The sequence below is a fragment of the Enhydra lutris genome, unplaced genomic scaffold, assembly GCF_002288905.1.
Source record: "Enhydra lutris kenyoni isolate GAN:26980312 unplaced genomic scaffold, ASM228890v2 scaffoldscaffold71, whole genome shotgun sequence".
NCBI lineage: Eukaryota > Metazoa > Chordata > Mammalia > Carnivora > Mustelidae > Enhydra > Enhydra lutris.
Window position 1 is genome coordinate 3,177,789 of NW_019154155.1, and position 22,499 is coordinate 3,200,287.

Consider the following 22,499-nt stretch of genomic DNA (forward strand, 5'->3'; position numbering starts at 1 on the left):
GCTATTGTGAACAGGATGGTTTCCTTTATTTCTTTTTCAGATGTTTCATTATCAGTGTATAGAGATGCAACTGATTTCTGCATGTTGATTTTATATCTTGCAACTTGCTGACTAGTTCTAGCTGGTTTTTTTTTGTTGAATCTTTAAGGGATTTTCCACATACAAGTCATATCATCTGTAAGTAGAATCTGCTTAAGAATTAAAGAGGTTTCATTTTATTCTTTGAGTACTTAAAGGTAATGACAAGGAAACATTTCTTTATGCAAGAGTCAAGATTAGGACTTATAGCATAAGTCAAGAATTTGGAGTGCACCACCTTAAAGAAAGAGCAGCTTGATCCCTTTTCTTACATCCCATGCATATTAGGGCAGTTATGAAGTAACCAGGAAAGAGAAAGTGAAGCAAAGTATTTTATTTTCTTTCCCAGTCCCCAGAGTGAAGCTGGCTCTGTCTCTCTTATCAAATCTTCTTTCCTTGGCTGTCAACTGCTGCTGCTTCTGCTCCAAGAAACTCCAAAGGCTACTTGGAGTCAATCCATTTAAAACAAGACCAAACTTTTATAGTAAGTAAGTAGTGGAAAACAGCTTTAATGGAAATTCATCTTTAAAAATTAAAGTTTATAAAGATACTCTTATTGTATTTTATATTTAACAAAACTAGTTATAATTATAGCAACTATGAAATCATAGAAAATGAACAAAGAATAAATCAAGTTTTGTTTTCATGTGTAATTTTTCCAACAGTTGGAATTATATGATAGTTGTATTAATTTTCTATTTATGTGTCACAAATTATGACAAACTTAACTGCTTAAAACAGTATCCACTTATTAGCTCATAGGTCTGTAGGCCAGAAGTCCTACCCTGTGGGTGTGGCTGGATTTTAAGCTCAAGGTACCATAAAGTCAAAACCAAGGTGTCAGCTATGCAGGGCTCTTTTCTGGAGTGTCTGGGTAAGAATTTGGTTCTAAGCCCAGTCAGGTTGTTGGCAGAATACAGTTTCTTGTGGTTTTAGGTGTGAGGCTCTGTTTTCTTACTGTCAGCCTACCACCTAAGATTCTAGAAGCCACCACATTTTTTTGTCATATGGCCCCTTCCATCTTCATATAGCAACAGAGAACAAATCCTTGTTGTACTTTGAATTTCTTTGATTTCCCTTTGTACTACAGCCAGAGAACACTCTCTGCTTGTAAAGAGCCTGTGTGATTAGAGTAGATCATTGAGACCTAATCCTCAGATGGACAAACTCCCTTTTGGCACGGAATAACATAATCATGGGAGTGATCTCATCATGTTCACAGATTCCTTCCATGCTCAGAGGTGAGGGCATTTTATAAAGGCAGAGGTCATTGGGGATCATTCTTAGAATCTTGCCTACCATAGTAACACAATATGAAACTGTATGTAATTTTTAACACATGCTGTAAAACCATCATAACAGTCAAATCGATGGCACTGCCATTCTTCCTAAAGATGAATATTTTAATCTTGGGATAGTAAAATTATTGATCTCTGAAGTACCTATCAGGTCATCTTCTTTGTTCATTTTCACTTATTTCGGTCGCTGGCAAGCTGACTCTCAAGATCTTTTGTTACTGGCTTTGTCAGTGACTTCAGTATTTCTACATATCTTTTAATTTCCAGGAAACCCTGTGTCTTTTGGAAGACTTGCAATTTAATTTCATAATAGATTTGTCCTTGCTTTGTTGCACTCTGTATAATATCCTCCAGTCAATCAGAGACCAGTGGGTAAAGATGTTTGGGGCTGTAGTGTGAAGCACAGATGGGTGAAAGTTGCTCCAGGTCACACAGCTACTCAGTGGAGCAGCTGGGATTGGAACTCCATCTGGTTCTCAAAAAGTTCTCAGAAAGTTATCCACTCTTATTTTTAATAATTGTCTATTATTTAACAATTTTAAAATAATTTAATAATATTTACATTAATATTTAGCTTTATTAACATACTTTAATTTAATAATTTAATAATATTTAATAATTGCCTATTAATAGCCATTTATTAATAGTCATTCATTCTCTACACTCTGTTTAGAACAATTAACCTCACTTTTTCTTTCTGATAAACCTTGATGCATTTTCCTAGGACCAGCTCAAATTCCTCTTTCCTTGAAAAATCTTGTCTGACACACTCTGTGCCACTTTCTATCACACTCCAGCACAAATGATGCCTTTCTCCAGGCTGCTCCTGTAGCCCATGGCCCAGACATCTCTTACAGTCCTTAGCAGACTGTGTCCAACTGATTAATTTATGTTAAAAGCTCTCCAGCTAAAATATAAGCATTATGTAAAAGGAAGTATTTCTTAATTATTTTATACTATAGGTGTTTAGCTTACTTATTAGCAGACAGTACACATTAAATCAATGTTAATAAAGTCCAGAGAAACAGTGTAGGTTTACGGTAAATCAGTGGTTCTCAACTAGAAGTGATTTTGCAATGCCTTCAGCTTCCTGAAAACTTTTGGCAAAGTTTGCAGACATTTTGGTTGTCTTAACTCTGGGGGAAAGAATGCTACTGGATCTATGCATAAAGGATCAGGGGTGCTGCCAAATATCCTGCAATGCATAGGATAGTCCCACACCCACAACAAAAATGTCATCTAGCCCAAAATGTCAGTAGTGTTAAGGCTGAGAAAGTCTGTACACAATATTGAGAGGGAGTCAGACCTTAGATAGAAAAAGTAGGAAGATAAGTCAGAATTATAAGATTTCTTACATCTCTTTAATCACAAAATTCAAGGAAGCTATGAACATATTGAAAAACTGAGAAGATTCCAGGTTGGGATCAAACGGTACTGTTCATACACTCACCACTCAGGTTGCCCTAATGACATATTGTTACAGTGGCATAATGACAAGGAAAGTATACAGTAATTACAGGTGCTGTCTATTTGCTCTAGTTAGTCTCACTGGAGAGAAAAGGAGTTTGAAAGAAATTTGTACCTCAGACCAAAAGATTATGAAAGAGAACTGGAATATAACTTATCTTTAAAAAGGCTAAAGGAAATGTGTGTGTGTGTGTGTGTGTGTGTGTGTGTGTGTGTGTGTGTGTGTGTGTGAGGGAGAGAAGCTATATGGGACCAACATGTATTTTCTGCTGATTCTGGACAAGCTAACATAAGGAGTGGTTCTCAGCATGTGGTCCCTAGCTCTGAAGCATTAGCATTGTACGAAAACTTACAAGAAATTCTCATGTCCCATTCCAGACCTACTGAATCAGAAACTCTGGGGATGAAGTCAAGCAACACATACACACACATATATATATATATTTCTTTTCAAGCAACATATATTTTGACAAGCCATGACATATGGGTGATTCTGATACATATAAGTAGGTAATAAATAATATATTTGCTTATCAATTTTTCTCACCCGTTCCACTAAAACTAATGTCAACATCAAGGCCTGGAAGGAGCCCTAGCCTCCTGTGTAGGATGACTTGGGTTTGAAGCAATCTGTCAAGCAGTCTAGGAATAGACTGTTTTCCCTATGGATTTCATTGCTCTGTAGTGCAATAACACTTTACCAAGACCTCTGTTGTCTTCTGCATATACTAATCCACTTAATTCAGCAATGCTAGTACAATAGACATCATCAATCCACTTTTAAAAAGAAGACTTTTATTTATTTGTCAAAAAAAGAGAGAGAGAGCACAGCAGGGGAAGTGGCAGGCAGAGGGAGAAGCAGACTCCCCTGTTGAGCAAGGAGCCTGATTCAGAACTCTATCCCAGGACCCTGGGATCATGACCTGAGCTGGAGGCAGATGCTTAACTGACTAAGCCACCCAGGTGTACCCATCAATTCATTGTTAAAAGTGGGGAAACAGCCAAAAGAAATGAACTTGGCTGAGGTGATATGACTAGTAATTGTTGAGATAGGAATAGAATCAAGATCTAGATAGCCAGGAAACTTTGTATGATGCAATAGTAGATTTCTGATGACTAAGACTTTGGGCAACCTAGCCATTTCTTTATTAGGAAATGATCAATTCCTTTAAATAGATTTAAATAGATTGCTAGTGTCCTTTATTTTAGTACAAAAACCACAGACCCTACTGCCTTAGTGTATGCTGCAACACAGGTTCTGATTCTTATATTATGTTTTGTTAGGAATTATATATTACATAAAGCTTTGTATGAAGGTTGAGTCTACTCCTTAAGTCAGTTTTTATTTAGAGTATTGGCAATAATGCATGAGAGAATGAAGTTGTTGTTTTTCAGACTATTAGAGAAAAGTACTGGGATCAATTTAACCCTGGAAGTGCCTGCCTCCTAATGTTTTATAGTCTTGACAGAAGCACAATGAGTACATTTCAAACATGTTCTGAACATTTTTTTTCACAAAATTTCTTCTTTTTAGTGCTAAAAGTGATTTCTTTCAGAACCCTACCCAATCTTGATTTCCAAGAGAGTCAAATTTTTATAGAAATAGAGGGACTCCAAGTGCCTGATACAGTGAGAATGAAAGAAACTTGGAAGAAGATTCTCTTGCAAAAGACATATGGAAAAGAGACCCTAGAATATCATACAGATGATGGAGGAATTTATGGTAAGTCTTTGGGTCACAACCCACTGGAAAGAGATAAAGGGTTACCATATGGTGGAAGAAAAGAGTAAGCAAAGATTTTTGAAGAAGATTTCATTCTTCTAGGAGAATATCAAGAATTAAAAAAAAAAATGCAATGGAGAGGAGTCAACAAATTCAAACTGCTTTTTCTTACCTGCTGGAAAAATTCCAGAGTAAATGTGCCAGGAGTAAAACATGCTTTTGTTGAAGTGTATTCTACAGGTTATTTTTTTCTAAAGAGTTACATAGAAATGGATAAAGAAAATATGATATTTATATATGAAATGGAATATTACTCAGCCATGAAAAAGAAGGAAATCTTGCCATTTAGAACTATGGATAGACCACGAGGGCATTATGCTAAGTAGAATAAGTCAGAGAAAGATAAAGGTTGTGTGAACTCACTTACACGTAGAATTCAAAAAGAAGCCAGACTCATAAATACCATAGGACGGACTGGGGTTGCCAGAGGGGCAAAATGGATAAAGCGGGTCAAAAGAAACAAACTTTTAGTTATAAAATAACTAAGTCCTGGGGATGTCACATAAGTATGGTGACTATAGTTAATAATACTGTATTGCATATTGTAGTTTCTAAGAGAAAAGATCTTGAGACTAGTATGACACTATATGTTAACTACATTGCAATTAAAATAAAATAAAAAAAAATTCTCCTCCCAAGAAAAAAATCTGTAACTATGTGTGGTGATTGATGTTAACCAGATTTAGATATAGATTATCAAATCACTATCCTGTACACCTGAAATGAGTCTAATGTTACATGTTAATTATATCTCAATTTAAAAAAAGTTATCACATACCAGTTACTCGAAGTTTATCTGTACCAACCACAACTTCCTTTTCATCGACAGTAAACAGTGGCTTGCCATCCTTGGAGTTGATCTGAAACTGTTGACTCTGGACTTCTACCATTTTGGGACCTGAACAATTCATTAAAACAGATTATTATGAAATGTTTACTATATGTAGTATCTAATCTCTGTTTTTACATGTCATGTCACTCAGCAATACCAAATTACTAAATATATAAACTCTGTTATCAATAATTCTCTTAAATTCTGTGATTAAACTTTTTAAGTTATAAGCCTAAATCTGTATTATTAAAATTATGTCAAATATGTGCAAATCTACAAAGCATAATGCATAGACATGCTGAGTCACTATGTTGTACACCTGAAACAAATGTAACATTGTGTGTCAACTATACTCAAATAAAAAAATTTAAAAAACAAAACCAAAAAAAATGTGTTAATCTAGATGAAATATATGAATGGATAAGTCATCTAAAAGTTAATTTTTTCAAGTTTACAACTTGCCCAAAATAACATATTTCTTCTACCCAGATCATTTAAATTTGTAATCTTTCCAGTATTACCCAACGAAGGATGAGATTTGTGAAAGACCATTTTATGAATGGCTCACTTTAATGGCCAAAGTCAACCCAGAAGATGAATCACACTCAGATTCCCTCCTTTGCTTTTATCCTCAAGAGAGATCCTCACCTCTTACCCCCTAGAGAAAACAGACATCATCTTGGAAGAACATTTTCAAACTTCTCTCCTTTCCTTTCCCCTATGGCATTTTTTGTCTTCTTCACACTTTCCTTCTTTGTTTTTCAGTGACAGAAGCATCATTTTCCACTCCAAGTTTCATCTCATCAGATGAGTTTTAGACTCATTGCCTGCCAACTCATTTTTTACTCAGCAAAGGTTTAGTGGGTGTTCCCAGGTGCGGGGCATTGGGGATACTGTGCCCTCAAAAGCATACGTGACCTCGTTTGATTTCCCTTGCCTGCTCTCAGGCATTCACCATTTTGTTTCCTAATTCATCTTTGTGCTTCCAGTCTTTCTAATCCTGTCAGCATAATGGATTAATATCTCCAGAACTCAGTTCTCAGCATTCACTCAAGGAACTACAAGTGTTCTTTAATTCTTTTGTATGTTAGCTTTATAGTCTTACCTGGGAGAGTAAGTTTACTGAGAAAATGGATATCTTAGAGTCTTTGCATATGTGTCCCTTTATCACTCCCAGTACTCATTAAAGTTGATGGATACCTAACCAGAAGTTAAATAGAAGCTCTTCAATGAATACATTAACCAGTTTTGGATATGGTTACCAACATATCCTTACTTTATTTCATTGACTGGTATTGCAAAAGGCTTCAGTGATTTTTCATTTAAATATGTCTATCTGTGTGTGTGTATGTGTGTGTATGTGTGAGGCAGTTATAAGGTGGACTCATTTTTGCTCTATGTCTTAATCCTTCCCTTAAGGAAGCCAGACTTTATTTTATTTTTAAAGATTTTATTTATTTATTTAACAGACAGATTACAAGTAGGCAGAGAGGCAGGCAGAGAGAGAGAGGAGGAAGCAGGCTCCCTGCTGAGCAGAGAACCCAATGCGGGGCTCGATCTCAGGACCCTGGGATCATGACCTGAGCCGAAGGCAGAGGCTTTAACCCACTGAGACACCCAGATGCCCCTGGACTTCATTTTTTTTGATAGTTGCCTATATTTCTGCTCCTCTACACTTACACCAGTCTCAGTCACTAAGGAACTCAGCATCACCATTCACCTCTTTTGGGTCACTGCTATATCTTACATAGTCATCATATAAATATTGCTTTGTATTACATGATAATACAATTATCTTCAATACTAATATGGAGTTCTGGGCATTTAAAATTGACAGGGAGAAACAGCCTGGAATAATTTATCCAGTAAGACTTCATTGTTGAGCTTACTGGAGAGTCATAGAACAGTTCTAGGAGGCTTTATTAAGTAGAAGGGGTTCAACAACATGCCTGATACTTTTTCTGTAACCACTGGTTCATAAATGGTGATAAAACAGTCAATGACTTTAGGAGCATAATTTTCATGAGTAACAAAGACATACAAACTATACTCAAGGCAAAGAAAATGCAAAAATGTGACTCTTGATTTCAGGGTCATGAGTTTGAGCCCCATTTCAGATGTGGAGATTATCAAAAAAAAAAAAAAAAAGAAAAAGAAAATGCAAAAAAAAAAGTCTGTACTATTTAGCACAAATTTATGGCATGTTTTTTTATGTTCAAGTTTCTGTGCCAAGAATTGAGGATAGATAAGTGGCGTATAGCTCACAACTTATGGGAGTTCCTAGTCCACTGAAGAAAAAAGCATATGAACCTAGTTCCAGGACAGTTTGGGAAGTGCTATGATACAAGGAAGGCAGCGTTCAAGAGAACCCTGACAGGGAATCCCTGGTCTATCCTTAAGAGTCAGAATGGCACCCTGGGAAATGATGTCTGAACAACTACAGTGGCTGGAAAGACAGACCAGGAATGGTATGTTAGGAAGAAAACCCAGATCAATCCAGTTTCCAGTTACACCAAAAAAAAAAAAAAAAAAAGGAGAAAACCTTTATGATGAGGCATGAGAGCCAGAATGCCCAGTCTGAAAAATAGGTGTTCCCTCAGAGAGGAGTTGACATTACAAGATGCATGTTTGAAAAAGAAGAGATATTGAATGAATTCCTTCCCAAGGAAGTTTTCTGTTCTTGGGATAATACTAAATTTGATAAGTTTTCCAAATGCTACTAAATAAAAAAAAAATATTTGCTTATGTTTTAAAATCCCAAAGTACTACATTTTGGAAACTTCACAGTAAAAAACAAATTTAAATAGAAGTTTTTGAAGGAAAAGGCAATGTTTATTTGGGAGTATGTGCAGAGAGGTGAAGGGTGCCTGCAACATTACTGTGTCAGAGCTGTACAAAAGGATATAGTCGGAGATGTGGCAAAATCTCACGGAGCTGACCTTGTAAAGTTTCTGTTTCCCTGATGAAGGGAGAATGAGGCACATCAGGTAGAGGGAAATACTTAAACAAAGGCACACAGGTGAATAAAATTCCATCCTTGTTTTATTAAAAATAGACATTGAGGGTGGTAGTTTTGGCTTTCCACTCCTCTGTGAGCATGCTGGTCAGATTCTTGCTGTTCTTCAGAGAAGAGTGGTACACATCAGTGCATTGACCATCTTTGTCTTTGTCATTCACTTCCTCTTTCTCAGTTCTAGAATGTCTGCTCCAGAGATGCAATCTAACATTGAGTTCTCCATATTCTTCCACTCTTGCTTCTTCTTCTTCTTTTTTTTTTTAAAGACTTATTTATTTTAGAGAGAGAGCATCCGAGTGGCAGAGCGAGAGGGAGAAGGAGAAAAAATCTCAAGCAGACTCCTTGTTGGATGTGAAGCCCTATGTGGGGCTCAATTCATGACTCGGAGACCATGACCTGAACCCAAATCAAAAGTCAGCCAACTGAGCCAACAGGCACCCCTTTGTACTCTTGCTTCTATCAAAACCTCTGCAGGCTCACCCCAGAATTTCTTCTGCAACATCAGAAGATATAGTGCTCAGAAGAGCTGAATCAAAATTCTAGAAAATGTCATCACAGTCTTCTCTGCATGTTTCACACTGTGCCAGATCTTGGAGGGGTCTCGGCCAGAGGACATCGAACTGCTATCTGTGATAGCGTTGCTTACTACCATCATGACTTCTCTAGACTTTTTGTCAATTACAAAATTGTTGGGCTCAGTTTTAAGCAATGACGATGTGTTTATGCAGCAAACGGAAGACCCTTGGTTATTTCTCTTTGAAGGGTCTGCAGAAACCTCTGCACCAAAGGATCAAAGTTAAAGAGAAAAAGCCCATAAATTCCTGCCAGTCTAGAGATAAGGTCCCTAATCATCACCCTCATTTCAAACCTCTTCTCAGAGCATGCTGCGAGCTTACTAATTTACTTGCTGAACCTCGGGGAATCATGAATCAAGTGAACGGCTGAAAAGTCAAACACCTCAGCGTTCTGCTTTTGTCCCTTGAGTACACTCTTAACATTCACAGCCTGCTGCAATCCTGTGTTTGGAGCTTCTCTTTGCCGCAGCACATTGCACTAGGAAAAGGTCCTTCATCTTCAGATTCTGAGTCACTTTCCTCTTTCTCCTATTTCCCTAGGAAGTATTTCAAAACAGTAACATCCTGGTGACTTCAGAGAAACATGCAGCTGGGATAACGCTGGTATTTTTGGCCTCATTCTAATGTTTCTTCCGCCAAGTTCAATGATTACATCCAAAGATAGTTGGGTGGCAGGTGCAATGCTGGCCGTAATAAAGTGTACATGAAATTCTGCAATGGTCTAGTAACTTTCTTTTTATTTATATTCCTTATATTAGTCATGTCCTGAGTAAATATATTTTATATTCTTTATATTTTACATTTCTATTCCTTACATTAGTCATGTTCTGAATATATAAAGTCTTCTGCAGAAGCTTAATCATGGCAATGTAGAAATTCCAAGAGCCCTAACAAACTTGATGGATTGATGAGATTCTTATTTCTCTGCTTTGCTGTTTGAAGACCTCGATCTGAGACAGTGTGATTGTAGCAGAGGGTAACTTCCAGCACCCAGGAAAATGACTTTGCTGTCTGTGTGGCCTTGACCAAAGGATGCCATAAACATTACCAGCTTCCCCACTGGGTTTATTTGGTTGTAATCTGAAATCTGTAATTTGGTTGGATTGATAGTGACTACAATGGTATGGAAAGCCCTCAAGTTAGAGGCCAGGGGTCCTGCTTGATCAAGTTCTGTACCTACTGCCAGTGGCTGGAAAGCTGGGGCTTTGGCAGGACACACTGGCTGTGGCCTGGCTACATTCTCAAAAAACCCAGCTGCTAAACCGGACCAGCCCATCTGAGTGCAGCTTGCCAATTTCCAGGCATGTCTTATTTTTAAGCTAACCAGAATTCATTTCCATTACTTGAAACCAAAAGAAAATTAACCAGAGTTGCACTTACAATTAGGAAGATTCTATTACTGTTGCTATGCATTGATATCTTTCAGTTCAAGGATTTGAAATGCTAGCTATTATTATTTGCTTGTCAATGTTTGATTTCTTTTGGGATTTAAGAATTTTGGTTTTGACTATACTGGTTGCCATTATTTTTTCCAGTGGTTTAGTAATAAACAACTGTTCATTTAATTAAGTGGGATTAATTTGGCTAGTTCACATAAATTATATTTTAATATCCAGGTTGGCTAAATTTAGTGTCTTCCAGGAAATATGAGGCTGGAATGACTGTGATTGTGGGAAGTCATTTACTTGAAATAACCTTGGTGAGTTGAAAGTCATTTTCCCTGGTTCAGAGTCCTTACTATAACAGAGGTTTTCCAAACAAAGTTTATTAAGAAATCACTAATTTTAACACTATATAATGCAGGAAACACCAAGGTTAAAACTGAAGATTTAAGGTTAACAGTTTAAGCCAAAGTAATTCTAATGGGGAAGTCTTTCATTTTTTCGTTTTTTTTTTTTTTTAGTACATTTTTTGGTGACAAAAATGATAACAATATTTGCATGAACTAGGACGGTTACTGGTGTGCCATAATTTAAGGAAATCTGATTGGAGAGAGGGAGTGCTATATTCTGGGCTGAGGGAGATAAGTCCTGGGGTTTGCTTTTCCTGCTAACTACTAATTCTTGCTAACTGCTAATTTCTGCTACCTCCTGGTTTGGCTTTTTCTGCTGTAAAGCTGTGTGTTTTTGAGCAAATGAGCTTTCCAGTGCTTCAGTTTTTTCACTCATGCAATTGGAGACAATTTATGTCAAATGCTGGTGTATGAATATACGAAAATCTACATTCAACAAAAAAATTAATTGAGGACATTATTTGTATTAAATTATTTTTATAAGAATATAAAGGGAATCTTTTACTTTTGGAGCTCCTAAGAGAGATGTGTATATTATTTATATGTATTACTTACTTGACAGCACCTAGAAAGTAGCATATAGGCATCCAATAAATGTGGAACAAACGACAAAAGAGCAAAAATCCCTCAAACACTCAAAAGCTATAGTCAAAGAATTTTATGAAATAATGGTAAAAGATAAATCGTAACATTACATAATTCTTAAGGAAATGTGATTTGATTTAGACAAGTTGCAAGAACATGTATGCTGGATAAACTCAGATTTGTCTTCTATGTCTACTGAGAATTTCACTGACTTAGTGATCAAACTTCTAAGCAAAAGAGAAGCATGATACATCATTTAGAATAGTTATAAAGATTAAAGAAGAACATAAAATACGGAATTCATATGTTAGTATGATGAAAAAGAATCACCAGGCTAATTATGTAGCTGCAGTTTCCAGTGTAACCTTATGCTGTTTTGTAAAAACAGCCATCAAAAAAGAGACACTGGAAATTACCAGTCTGTATTGACTGGATACTTTTCATCTGTCTTCTCATAACCCAAAGGGCCACCCGATTTTTTAGATTTGGCATATCTATAGACTGGTGAGATAGTATAGAGAATATGTACATATTCCTTTCACTGGGTGGTTTGCTCTTTTGTCATTTCTTCCATCTATCTCTCTAATCCTTTTTATTACTGTGTGAGATTCCCTGTGATCTCACTCCTGGGTGAGCCTACTGTCTGGTTTTAGCTGGTTGGATGGGTGTACATTGCTGACTGAAGGACAGTTAGAAACACATTAGTTGGGCCAATTAGTGTACTTTGTTATGAATTTAGAATTTGTGCAATTGAAAACTAAGCTTGTCGGTTGGCATTGTGAACTATAGCCAATCACATGAAAAGCCAGAGAGGTCCTGTGGGTGAAGTGAGAACAATGGGCAAAGATACACTGGACAAGAGGGGTATGTAGGAGAGGAGAAAGGGAGGGAGAAGAAGGGAGTGGGGGAAGGAAGGGGAGAGAGAGGGAGAAAGAGAGAGAGAGTCTTTTGGTTCTCACCCCATGGTGTCTGTTCTTTTTTTCTTTTTAAAGATTTTATTTATTTATTTATTTATTTATTTAGGAGAGGGCAGGGGAGGGAGAGAAAGAAAACAAGCAGGGAGAGGGAGAAGGACAAGCAGATGCCTCACTGAGCACAGAGTTCTACTTGGGGCTCGATCTCACGACCTTGACATCATGACCTGAGCTGAAATCAAGAGTTGGATGCTTAACCCACTGAGTCACCCAGGCACCTCTCTGTTCTTTTGAGGGCAGCTACTTTTGTTCCTTTCCCTTGGTCTCAGATTCTTTTGCATTCTGCAATAATCAATACGTTTGTTTTATCACCTCGAATGGTCCTATTTCTTAGATTCAAAATAACTTTAATTACAATACTTCAGACTATCTTCCTCGTGATGCCAATTATTCTCTGTAGTCAACACAGCATGATATCTAGAAAATTCATGCTCTAATTATTCATAAATAACTTGGAATTCTTTAGAAGAGAAAAATGTATCCATTCAGCACAACTCTCCATGGGCCACTCACATGTCAAGCACTGTGAAGTCGGACTCACCCACTTTTAATCTGCCCGTGACCTCTCCTTCAGAGTTGCGTGCATTGACAGTCACATTCTGAGTTGACTGCAGAAGAAGAGATGAGTCCTAGAAAGGCATTTACAAAATTTGACAAACACATATTATTTAAAATGACTATCTTTATATTCATACATAAATTTAGGATTTATAGGAGATAATTTCTCCATAGTCACAGATCCTGTGACCCTAATACAGTATTTTCAGATCCTGGATTATATTATGTTAAAAGAGTAAATAAATGTACTTTCCCCCCAAAGTTTAAAACAACATATATTTATTACATCATAGTTTTTGTGGGTTAGGAGTCCAAGCAGAGCCCCAGTGGTTCCCTGTTCAGCATCTCAAGGGGACTGCAGGACTGAGGAATCACTCCAGGCTCAGGGTCTTCTTCTAAGCTCATGTGATTGGTGGCAAAAGTAATTTCCTTGCTGCTATAGAGGTTCTAACTTTTTTTTCATAAATTATAATACTCTTATGGGTTTCTGCTGCTTGTGTGCACTGACCATAATGTACCAAATTAGTTCTCAGGATGAAGATTGAAAATTACCAAGTTTTAATAAGTGTTTTTCCTATTCCAAGGAATTAAAATTTCCTTTCTTATTATTTATGTCCAAGACATGATATATTTTTAGAAGAGAACTCAGACAATGGTTAGTTCTTCTATAATAAATACCATGTTACTTATTTTCAAAATGTAAAGTCTTTTCACAATTTCAAAAATTTTTAAAATTTGTCAGATACCTATATTTTTTGAATTTTTTGTTGAAAGATAAAATGGCTTTATGTGCACATAAGTGCCTTGTGTGGTGTCATAGCTCTGAATAGGTGGTTTTGTTTTATAGATCATTTGTTTTTATAGGAACAGTTTTCTTCAAAAAGAATGCGACATTTTGACTGTTGGACTCAGGTGCCTTTATGGTCCATTCGGAGCGAACCAAATACCTTCCAAAGTTGCCGGGAATAATGTGATTTTTCAGAAGGAAAGAAGTTTCAGGCAGGAGTGCCTTGGAACTCTGGCATGTCCAAAATTTTCCAAATTGCTTTGTGGAAACAGATGGATCTATCAGAATCTCACATTTATCCAATGATGTGTCCTTAATCCTTGTTTTTGCAGTGTTCAAAAATAACTAGCATGATAATAAGAGTTAACAGTTTACCAGTTTCTTCCCTCTAGCCTCTATGTGCAGGGTGGTGAAGGGCAGCACCACGTGCAATCTCTGGGCTCTCTGCAATGGCAGCCCCTTCCTCCATGGTACTCCGCCCTGTGAACTTCAGGTTGGCTGCTTTTCCTTGGACTCCCAATCATATCTTCTGAACTTGGATAGAAAGCCTGCCTCTGCATTGGTCCCCTCCCTCACTGTGACCTTAGAAGCTGTCTCCACACAGTAAATTGGGGCAGTCCTAAGGCTGATCTATTTTGCTCCCTCTCAGAGATAACTGTCCTGACTGCCACTGTCCAATATTTGAAAACCATCCTACTCCATCTGGCACTATGACAAAATACCAGAGACTGGGTAGCTTATAAACAACAAAGATTTCTTTCTCACAGTTTTGGAGACTGGGAAGTCCAAGATCATGGTGCTGGCCAGATTTGGTGTCCCACAAGACTCACTTTCTTGTCCACACAGAAGGTGCCTTCCAGCTCACATGGCAGAAGGGGTGAGGGAGCTCTCTCTGCTGCTCTGATGAGGGCACTAACCCCATCATGAGGGCTCCGTTCTCATGACCTCATCTCCCTAAAGCCCCACCTCCTAGTACCATCACCTTAGGGGTTAGGTTTTAATGTGTGACTTCCAGACCATAGTAAAAAACATTGTTTCATATACTTTCTCAAGTTTTTTAGTTGCTTAATAAAAGCAGGTAAATCTGTACCCTACTATTTCTGACTTGTATTACCTGTTTTGGTTTTATAATTTCTTGTTCTTTTAATAAAAGCTACTCAAAACTAGCTTTATCTTAGTGAGATTCTTAAGTTGCTTTTCCAGCCATTTTCAGAATGATTATTTTTACTTAGTTGGAAGTTAATTCTCTTTTTTGTAGTTTATTTGGTATCCTTTTTCTTTTTCTTTTTTTTTTTTTAAAGATTTTATTCATCCATTTGACAGACAGAGATCACAAGTAGGCAGAGAGGCAGGCAGAGAGAGAAAGGGAAGCAAGCTCCCCGCTGAGCAGAGAGCCCAACACGGGGCTCGATCTCAGGACCCTGAGACCATGACCTGAGCCGAAGGCAGAGGCTTTAACCCATTGAGCCACCCAGGCGCCCCAATTTGGTATCCTTTTTTTAGATGGAGTTTTCCTTATGTGGTTGCAAGTTTCAGTCTCAAGCACCTGCGTGGATATATTTTAGTTTCTGGATTCACCCAGCTTGTTTTCATTCAGACCACCATGTTTCCCAGGCTTGTAATGGTAGCTCAGGGCTTGTGTCCTCAGCGATATTCGGGTCTTGATCTAGTATGTCTATGGGTTCCATCCCACAGATACACAGCTTTTTCAAGCCTGGGCAATAGGTGCAACTCTTTTCTGTTGCTGTTTCATGCAGTGGGTCTGGCTGGAGTCCAAGCAGTCTCATCAGGTGCCATTTTGGTCTCTATTCCTCTGTGGGCTTTGATAGTAAGCTGCCCTGCCACTTTCCAGGACTGTAAACTTCAAAGACAATCATTTCAAGTAAAGCTTTACCGCTGTGTGTTTTGGCTTCATTTAATTTTTGACTATGTCTATATGTTTCTAACCACAATCTTTTTGTTTTATGAAATATAATTGCTATGTGTTTATGTCAATGGGCAGGGTGGATGGTTTTAAATCATGAGCTCCAGGCACAATCTTGACAGGACTTCATGTATTAATTGTGAAGAGTAATCACATGTTAGAAGCCAGAGTACCATGTTGAATTATATTTATAATAAAGACATTCTCTCACTTCAGCAATAGAGACGAATGAATATGTGTCAAATTTTGCAAATTCATTTCTGTAGTTTTATGGAAAATTACTTCCTAGACTCATTTTTGAAAAGGAAACATAACTAATGCATCAGTACATACAGAAAATATAAAGCATAATTTTGTTGTTAATCCTATCATTAGAAAGCCATAGTAGTTACCAGATACTTTCTATCTCTGTGATCACATTATTCCAAATATTTCTGTAATTTTATGTATCAACTGACATATTGCATCAATGCATCATTATAAGACTTCAATACATGATTACCTAAAATAATTTATACAATTTTGTTTTTTTTTTTTAAAGTATACTGGAGATGAAAAAAATCTGATAAAACTGAAAGTATTATTAAATCCAAATATTAAATTTGCTATGAAGTAATCTTTCATTCACCAGGATATTCTACCAGTCTTATCTCTTCAAAAATATGATAGGGGATCAGCCAACATAACTCTGGGGAGAAAATGGCTATGTTCTAACATTTAAATTCTTTGCTCACATCTGAATCTCCTTTTACAAAAGCTTAGGTTCATTCCTCATGTTCCTATATGATGGGTATTTAATATACTGAAATGTCATCACGGTTTATGTAAGCATATTATCTGAGGAAGCTCATAGAATCGGGCTTATGCATGTATCAGCCTGTCACACTCTGGGTCATTTGCCTGCTTCTTACCATCAACTGAGACATTCTCAGAAGTAATGCAGTAGTGCCCAAGAGCTACTAAGAGGTATGTGCTTTGCACTTTCTAGAATCTCTCCTTGGTAGTCCATGTTTGGTAGTAGAGCTTGGTAACTGTTTAGGTGCCTGTGTGGGGCTATGGTTTATCTTGAAGACCACATGTGTTCTCAGTGGTTGGACTTTTGTATCTTTTCCAAACACCCTAGATTAGCTAGAAGAACCTCTGCTTATAGAAGATACTAACATATCCTTTCATATGTAGAAATATGAGAGGAAAATGAAGAGTGAACTCTTCATATAATTGGTAAGTTATAGTTGGATGGAGTTTAACATTTATGATGCCACTTAATCAGTAATTGAGCAAAATGTTTACTTTTACTACAAAGTCCATAGCATCATTTAAAGCAAAATAAAACATATTTAAAAAACTGACTATATTTTATGCTTGGCTCTACTTGTTATAAATTCCATGGAGGTAAATGAAGATAATACTAAAGCAGATATATTTATAAAGTCACACAATTATTTAATGGGAATGTTTAACCTACTTACAGAGAATCCTACAGGACTATAATCTGTAATTAGCAGAATTAGTACAGAACATGAAACTAATTTCTTTCCAAGCTTCTCAGATAATTTTAAATGCCTTGAAAAGAATATTTAAATTACCTGCACTAAAATAAGTTTAGATTATTTTCAATAAAGCTTTTAATTATCAAGCCTTTTTTATTATGGTCTAACTTACTGAGGCCACCAAATTCAGATCTGAAGCACATGAAAATGGAGTCTTTTTAGAATGCAGTTTCAGAAATATGTTTTACAACTTCTAGTCAAGCTTTTTGTAGAGTGTAACATCAATGTGTGTACATGTATATATCCTAAGAACCTCTTCTGAAATATGCTGAATTTCTGTGCTCAATGATTATTTATTTTTCATAAAACACAAAATATTTAAATGTTTAAATGTTTCATCATTTTCTTACCACTCTGGAGTGTATTTCCTTGGCATACAACGGGAATAAAAATTCTGATTCTCCTTCTAGGCGAAGACCATCTTTTGTAACACGCAAGTGACCCATTCCTGTCTGGTAAGAAGATAAGATAATAGAGATTTTGTTATTGCTTTATTTTTCCTTTCTTTTAGGAAAGGAGAATTTAGCTAAGAACACAGATACATTTTCAGAAGTTTTCTATTGGCACTTTTCTGTATTTCTCTTAAATATTCAATTTCAAACTTTAGTTTTTATTCAATTGTCAGTATTGCATTAACTCTTGTGTAATACAAAGGGCTATTTAGTGGAGAGACAAGATGGCGGGGAACTAGGAGGAGGCGCTGTTTCAACCTGTACCCTAAAGTGAGCTGATTACCTACCAAAGAACTCTGATCACCCACGAAATCAGCCTGATATTAGAATTATACACATCTGGATCTCTACAGAGATATACTGGCGTCTTCTGCCCACTGGCGGATGCCAGTGGGCAGGTAAAGCAGAGTGGAAACATCAGACTGATATTGGAAGATAAACAAAAGGGGGAGGGAGCCGCCAGAAGCGACCTATTGGAAAGTAATACCCCAATACAAGAGTGCCCTGAGACTGGGGACAAGCATTAACTTGGAGTCTGGTTGAAAGCACTCAAAAAGAGCAAAGGATTGTGGGGGGAAATTGTGGGAATTGGGGCGGTTAGGGACAGGGGCTTAAGTCCCTGGACCCAGGACAGACACCCCTGGTGCTGAGCCAGACAGAGTGTGGCGAAGAAACCAGGTCTTGGTCCCTGAGCTGTGAGCACACCTGAGAGCACCTGGGTGGCAGCTCCCGTGAGGGGCTGGGAGCCTTGCCAGCTGGCAGAACCACAGCCTTTTGCACTCCCCACATGCACCCCGAGCCGTGCTATCAAAATCTGAGTCGCACCCTACACCTCCCCCTGAGAGAGGTGCCTGTAGGCTCCAGCTGGCAGAACCACAGCCTTTTGCACTCTCCATGCGCATAGGCCACACGACCAGAGTCTGAGTTGCGCCCCACACCCTCCCTGAGAGAGGTGCACAGAGGCACCAGCCCGGAGCTCTTGGACCCATAAAGTCTGAGCACTCCCAGCCCGGGCCAGCGGGAAAATGTCAGTGTGCAATCGTTGCTTGGGACCTCTCTGGCGGTTTGGAGCTCCCCTGACAGCTGCCACTGTCATGGCAGGAGTCCCTGCATCCCCAGGGACTGCAACGGGGAACGTGCTCTGCCAGCGGCCAAGGGGGAATTTATGTGCTCTGCAGCAACCAGAGGGGAACAGACTGAGGCTTCTCTCTGAGAGGGAGGTCTAGGTGCAGTTTGCTTTCCTCTAAACCTCCAAAAACCATCAAGAGCCACCAAGGGGAGAGAAAACAAACAAACAAACAAACAAACATAAAAACCTCCAGAGAACAAAAGCCTGAAAAACCGGTTTCCTCAGAACCCACCCCCTTGATGGGGGCGGGAGGACTTAACTCAGGGAACACTGCCTGAAAACCCATGCAGCAAGCCCCTCCCCCAGAAAGCCAACCAGGGGCGGGGGGGAAGACAAGAGAACAACAACCACTACTTCATAGATACAACTTTTATTTTTAATTCGTTCCCACTACTCTGGTTCATTTTTTTTATAGATAATTTTTTAACCTATTTACCATCACAGTGAGATGTCCAGTACATCAAATTCCATAATAACGTTTTAACCTGAACTTTTTGATACATATATCCCTGTTTTTCTTTTCTTTTCTATTTTTAAATTTTTTTAAATTTTATTTTATTTTAGTTTATTCTTTTTTTCTTTTTATTTTTTAATATTCATACACAGTTAAACTTCAAGGTAGTCCCCTTTCCCCAATCAATGCTACCCCTACAGGTAAACCAACTTTTAATCCCCCTTTATCTTAGGAAAGTTGAGTCCTTTAACAAAGATATCAAGATACATCCAGGAAGAATCAAAATAACCTTCCTCACCCAAACTGAGAATTTATAACCACTCTCCCATCTTTTTCTTCCACCAGTGTTTCTGTGTATTTGTGCTTGTCCTGGTAGTATATAAATCTTATACTTGGGGTTCTGTTTGATGAGGTTCTTTTTTTGTTTAGCATATATATATATATATATATATATTTTTTTTTTTTTTTTTTTCTCTTGTCATCTACTTTTATCAGTCTTTTTGTTTGTCTGTTTTTGTTTGTATACTTCAAAAATCTTACCTTGGGGCCCATTTGGGATGGGCCCTCTCTTTTATCTTTCTTTTTTTCCCTGTCTATCTCTCTCTTTTTTCTTTTTTCTCTCTTTCTTTTTTCTTTCATTTGGGTGGGGACTCTTGATTGCTCAGAAGGGTTCCAGGGTGCACCTTGCCTGCACCACAGTTGATACATTCAGCTACATCCATTCAGCCATCTCTCACCACAATAACTAGGAGGAGGAAAACCCAACAGAAGAAAAATTCAGAGGCTGGGTCTTCTGCAACAGAGCTAATGGCTATCGACATAGACAATATGTCGGAAAGGGAATTCAGGCTAACAATTATCCAGGCAATAGCTAAGTTGGAGAAAGCCGTGGATGAAAAATGGAATTGATTAGGGCAGAACTGAAAGCCACCAGGGATGATGTTCACAATGTTCTCAATGAGTTCCAATCTAATCTAAATTCTCTCAAAGCTAGGGTAACAGAGATAGAAGATACAATTAGTGATCTGGAGGACAAACAGATAGAGAGAAAGGATCACGAGGAAGCCTGGAACAAACAGCTTAGAAACCACGAAAACAGAATTAGGGAAATAAATGATGCCATGAAACGTTCCAATGTCAGAATTATTGGAATCCCTGAGGGGGAGGAGAAAGAAAGAAGACTAGAAGATATAGTAGAAGACTAGAAGATACAGACTAGAAGATATAGAAGACTAGAAGATATAGGTTCTCCATGAAAATTTTCCCAATCTCGCGAATGGAACCAGCGTTCATGTACTAGAGGCTGAACGGTCTCCCCTCAAAATTATAGAATCTAGAAAGTCTTCAAGACACCTGATAGTAAGAATGAGGAATCATAATTGTAGACAGGATCTCTTGAAAGCAGGTAGGACAAAGAAGCTCCTTACATACAGAGGAAAGTCCATCAGAATAACATCAGACCTGTCCATGGAAACCCAGCAAGCCAGAAAGGGCTGGCAAGATATATTCAGTGCACTAAATGAGAAGAACATGCAGCTAAGAATACTTTATCCAGCAAGACTGGCATTCAAAATGGATGGAGAGATAAAGAGTTTCCAAGACTGGCAAGGCTTAAAAGAGTATGTGACCACCAAGCCGACACTGCAGGAAATATTAAGGGGGGTTCTATAAAAGAGGAAAAATCCTAAGAATATCATTGAACAGAAATATATGGAGACAATCTAAAGAAAGAAAGACTTCAAAGGTAATATGATGTCAATAAAAACATATCTATCAATAATCACTCTCAATGTGAATGGCCTAAATGCGCCCATAAAACGACACAGGGTTGCAGACTGGATAAAATGACAGGGTCCATCCATATGTTGTCTACAACAGACCCATTTAGAAGCTAAGGATACACCCAGACTGAAAGTTAAGGGATGGAGAAGCATCTTTCATGCCAATGGGCCTCAAAAGAAGACCGGGGTAGCGATTCTCATATCAGATGAATTAGATTTTAAACTAAAGACTGTAGTCAGAGATACAGAAGGACACTGCATCATTCTTAAAGGGACTATCCACCAAGATGATCTAACAATTGTAAATATCTATGCCCCCAATATGGGAGCAGCCAATTACATAAGAAAACTATTAATCAAGATAAAGAGTCATATTGATATGAATACATTAATAGTAGGAGATCTTAACACGCCTTTCTCAGTAATAGACAGATCATCCAAGCAGAAAATCAATAAAGAAACAAGAGCATTGAATGACACATTGGATCAGATGGACCTAATAGATATATACAGAACATTCCATCCTAACACAGCAGAATACTCATTCTTCTCAAGTGCACATGGAACCTTCGCCAGAATAGACCACATACTGGGTCACAAATCAGGGCTCAACCGATACCAAAAAACTGAGATTACCCCCTGCATATTCTCAGGTCACAATGCTTTGAAACTGGAGCTCAATCACAAGGAAAAGTTCGGAAGGAACTCAAACACCTGGAAGCTAAAGACCACCTAGCTTAAGAATGCTTGGATCAACCAGGAGATCAAAGAAGAACTTAAACAATTCATGGAAACCAATGAGAATGAAGACACTTTGGCCCCAAACCTATGGGATACAGAAAAGGTGGTCCTAAGGGGGAAATACATAGCCATCCAAGCCTCCCTCAAAAAAATAGAAAAATCCGGAATACACCATCTGTCTGTATACCTTAAAGAACTGGAGAATCAACAACAAATTAAGCCAACTCCACACACAAGATGGGAAATAATCAAGATTAGAGCAGAGATCAATGAGATAGAAACTAGAGATACAAAGGAACATATCAATGAAATTAGAAGTTGGTTTTTTGAAAGAATCAATAAGATTGATAAACCATTGGCCACACTAATCCAAAGAAAAGAGAGAAAGCTCAAATTAATAAAATTATGAATGAAAAGGGAGAGATCACAACTAACACCAAGGAAGTAGAAACAATCATCAGAAGTTATTATCAACAGTTATATGCCAATAAGTTAAGCAACCTAGATGAAATGGATGCATTCCTGGAAAGCTATAAACTCCCAAAATTGAACCAGGAAGAAATTGACAACCTGAATAGACCGATATCTAGTAACGAGATTGAAGCAGTGATCAAAAACCTCCCAAAAAACAAGAGCCCAGGACCTGACGGATTCCCTGGGGAATTCTATCAAACTTTCAAAGAAGAAATAACACCTATTCTCCTGAAGCTGTTTCAAAAAATT

The 22,499-nt window shown here is 37.8% G+C and overlaps 1 protein-coding gene across 2 annotated transcripts in view; it reads right to left on the reverse strand.

Annotated features, from left to right (window-relative positions):
• LOC111159921 (sarcoglycan gamma) overlaps window positions 1–22,499 on the reverse strand; it is a 142,273-nt gene that overhangs the window by 29,408 nt on the left and 90,366 nt on the right. For both annotated transcript variants that reach the window (XM_022522603.1, XM_022522602.1), the window contains exons 3-5: window positions 17,570–17,671; window positions 12,942–13,029; window positions 5,405–5,524 (exon numbers count right to left, since the gene is read on the reverse strand). In XM_022522603.1, the coding sequence (XP_022378311.1) occupies window positions 5,405–5,524; window positions 12,942–13,029; window positions 17,570–17,671 (310 nt within the window). The remainder of the gene's footprint in view (window positions 1–5,404; window positions 5,525–12,941; window positions 13,030–17,569; window positions 17,672–22,499) is intronic.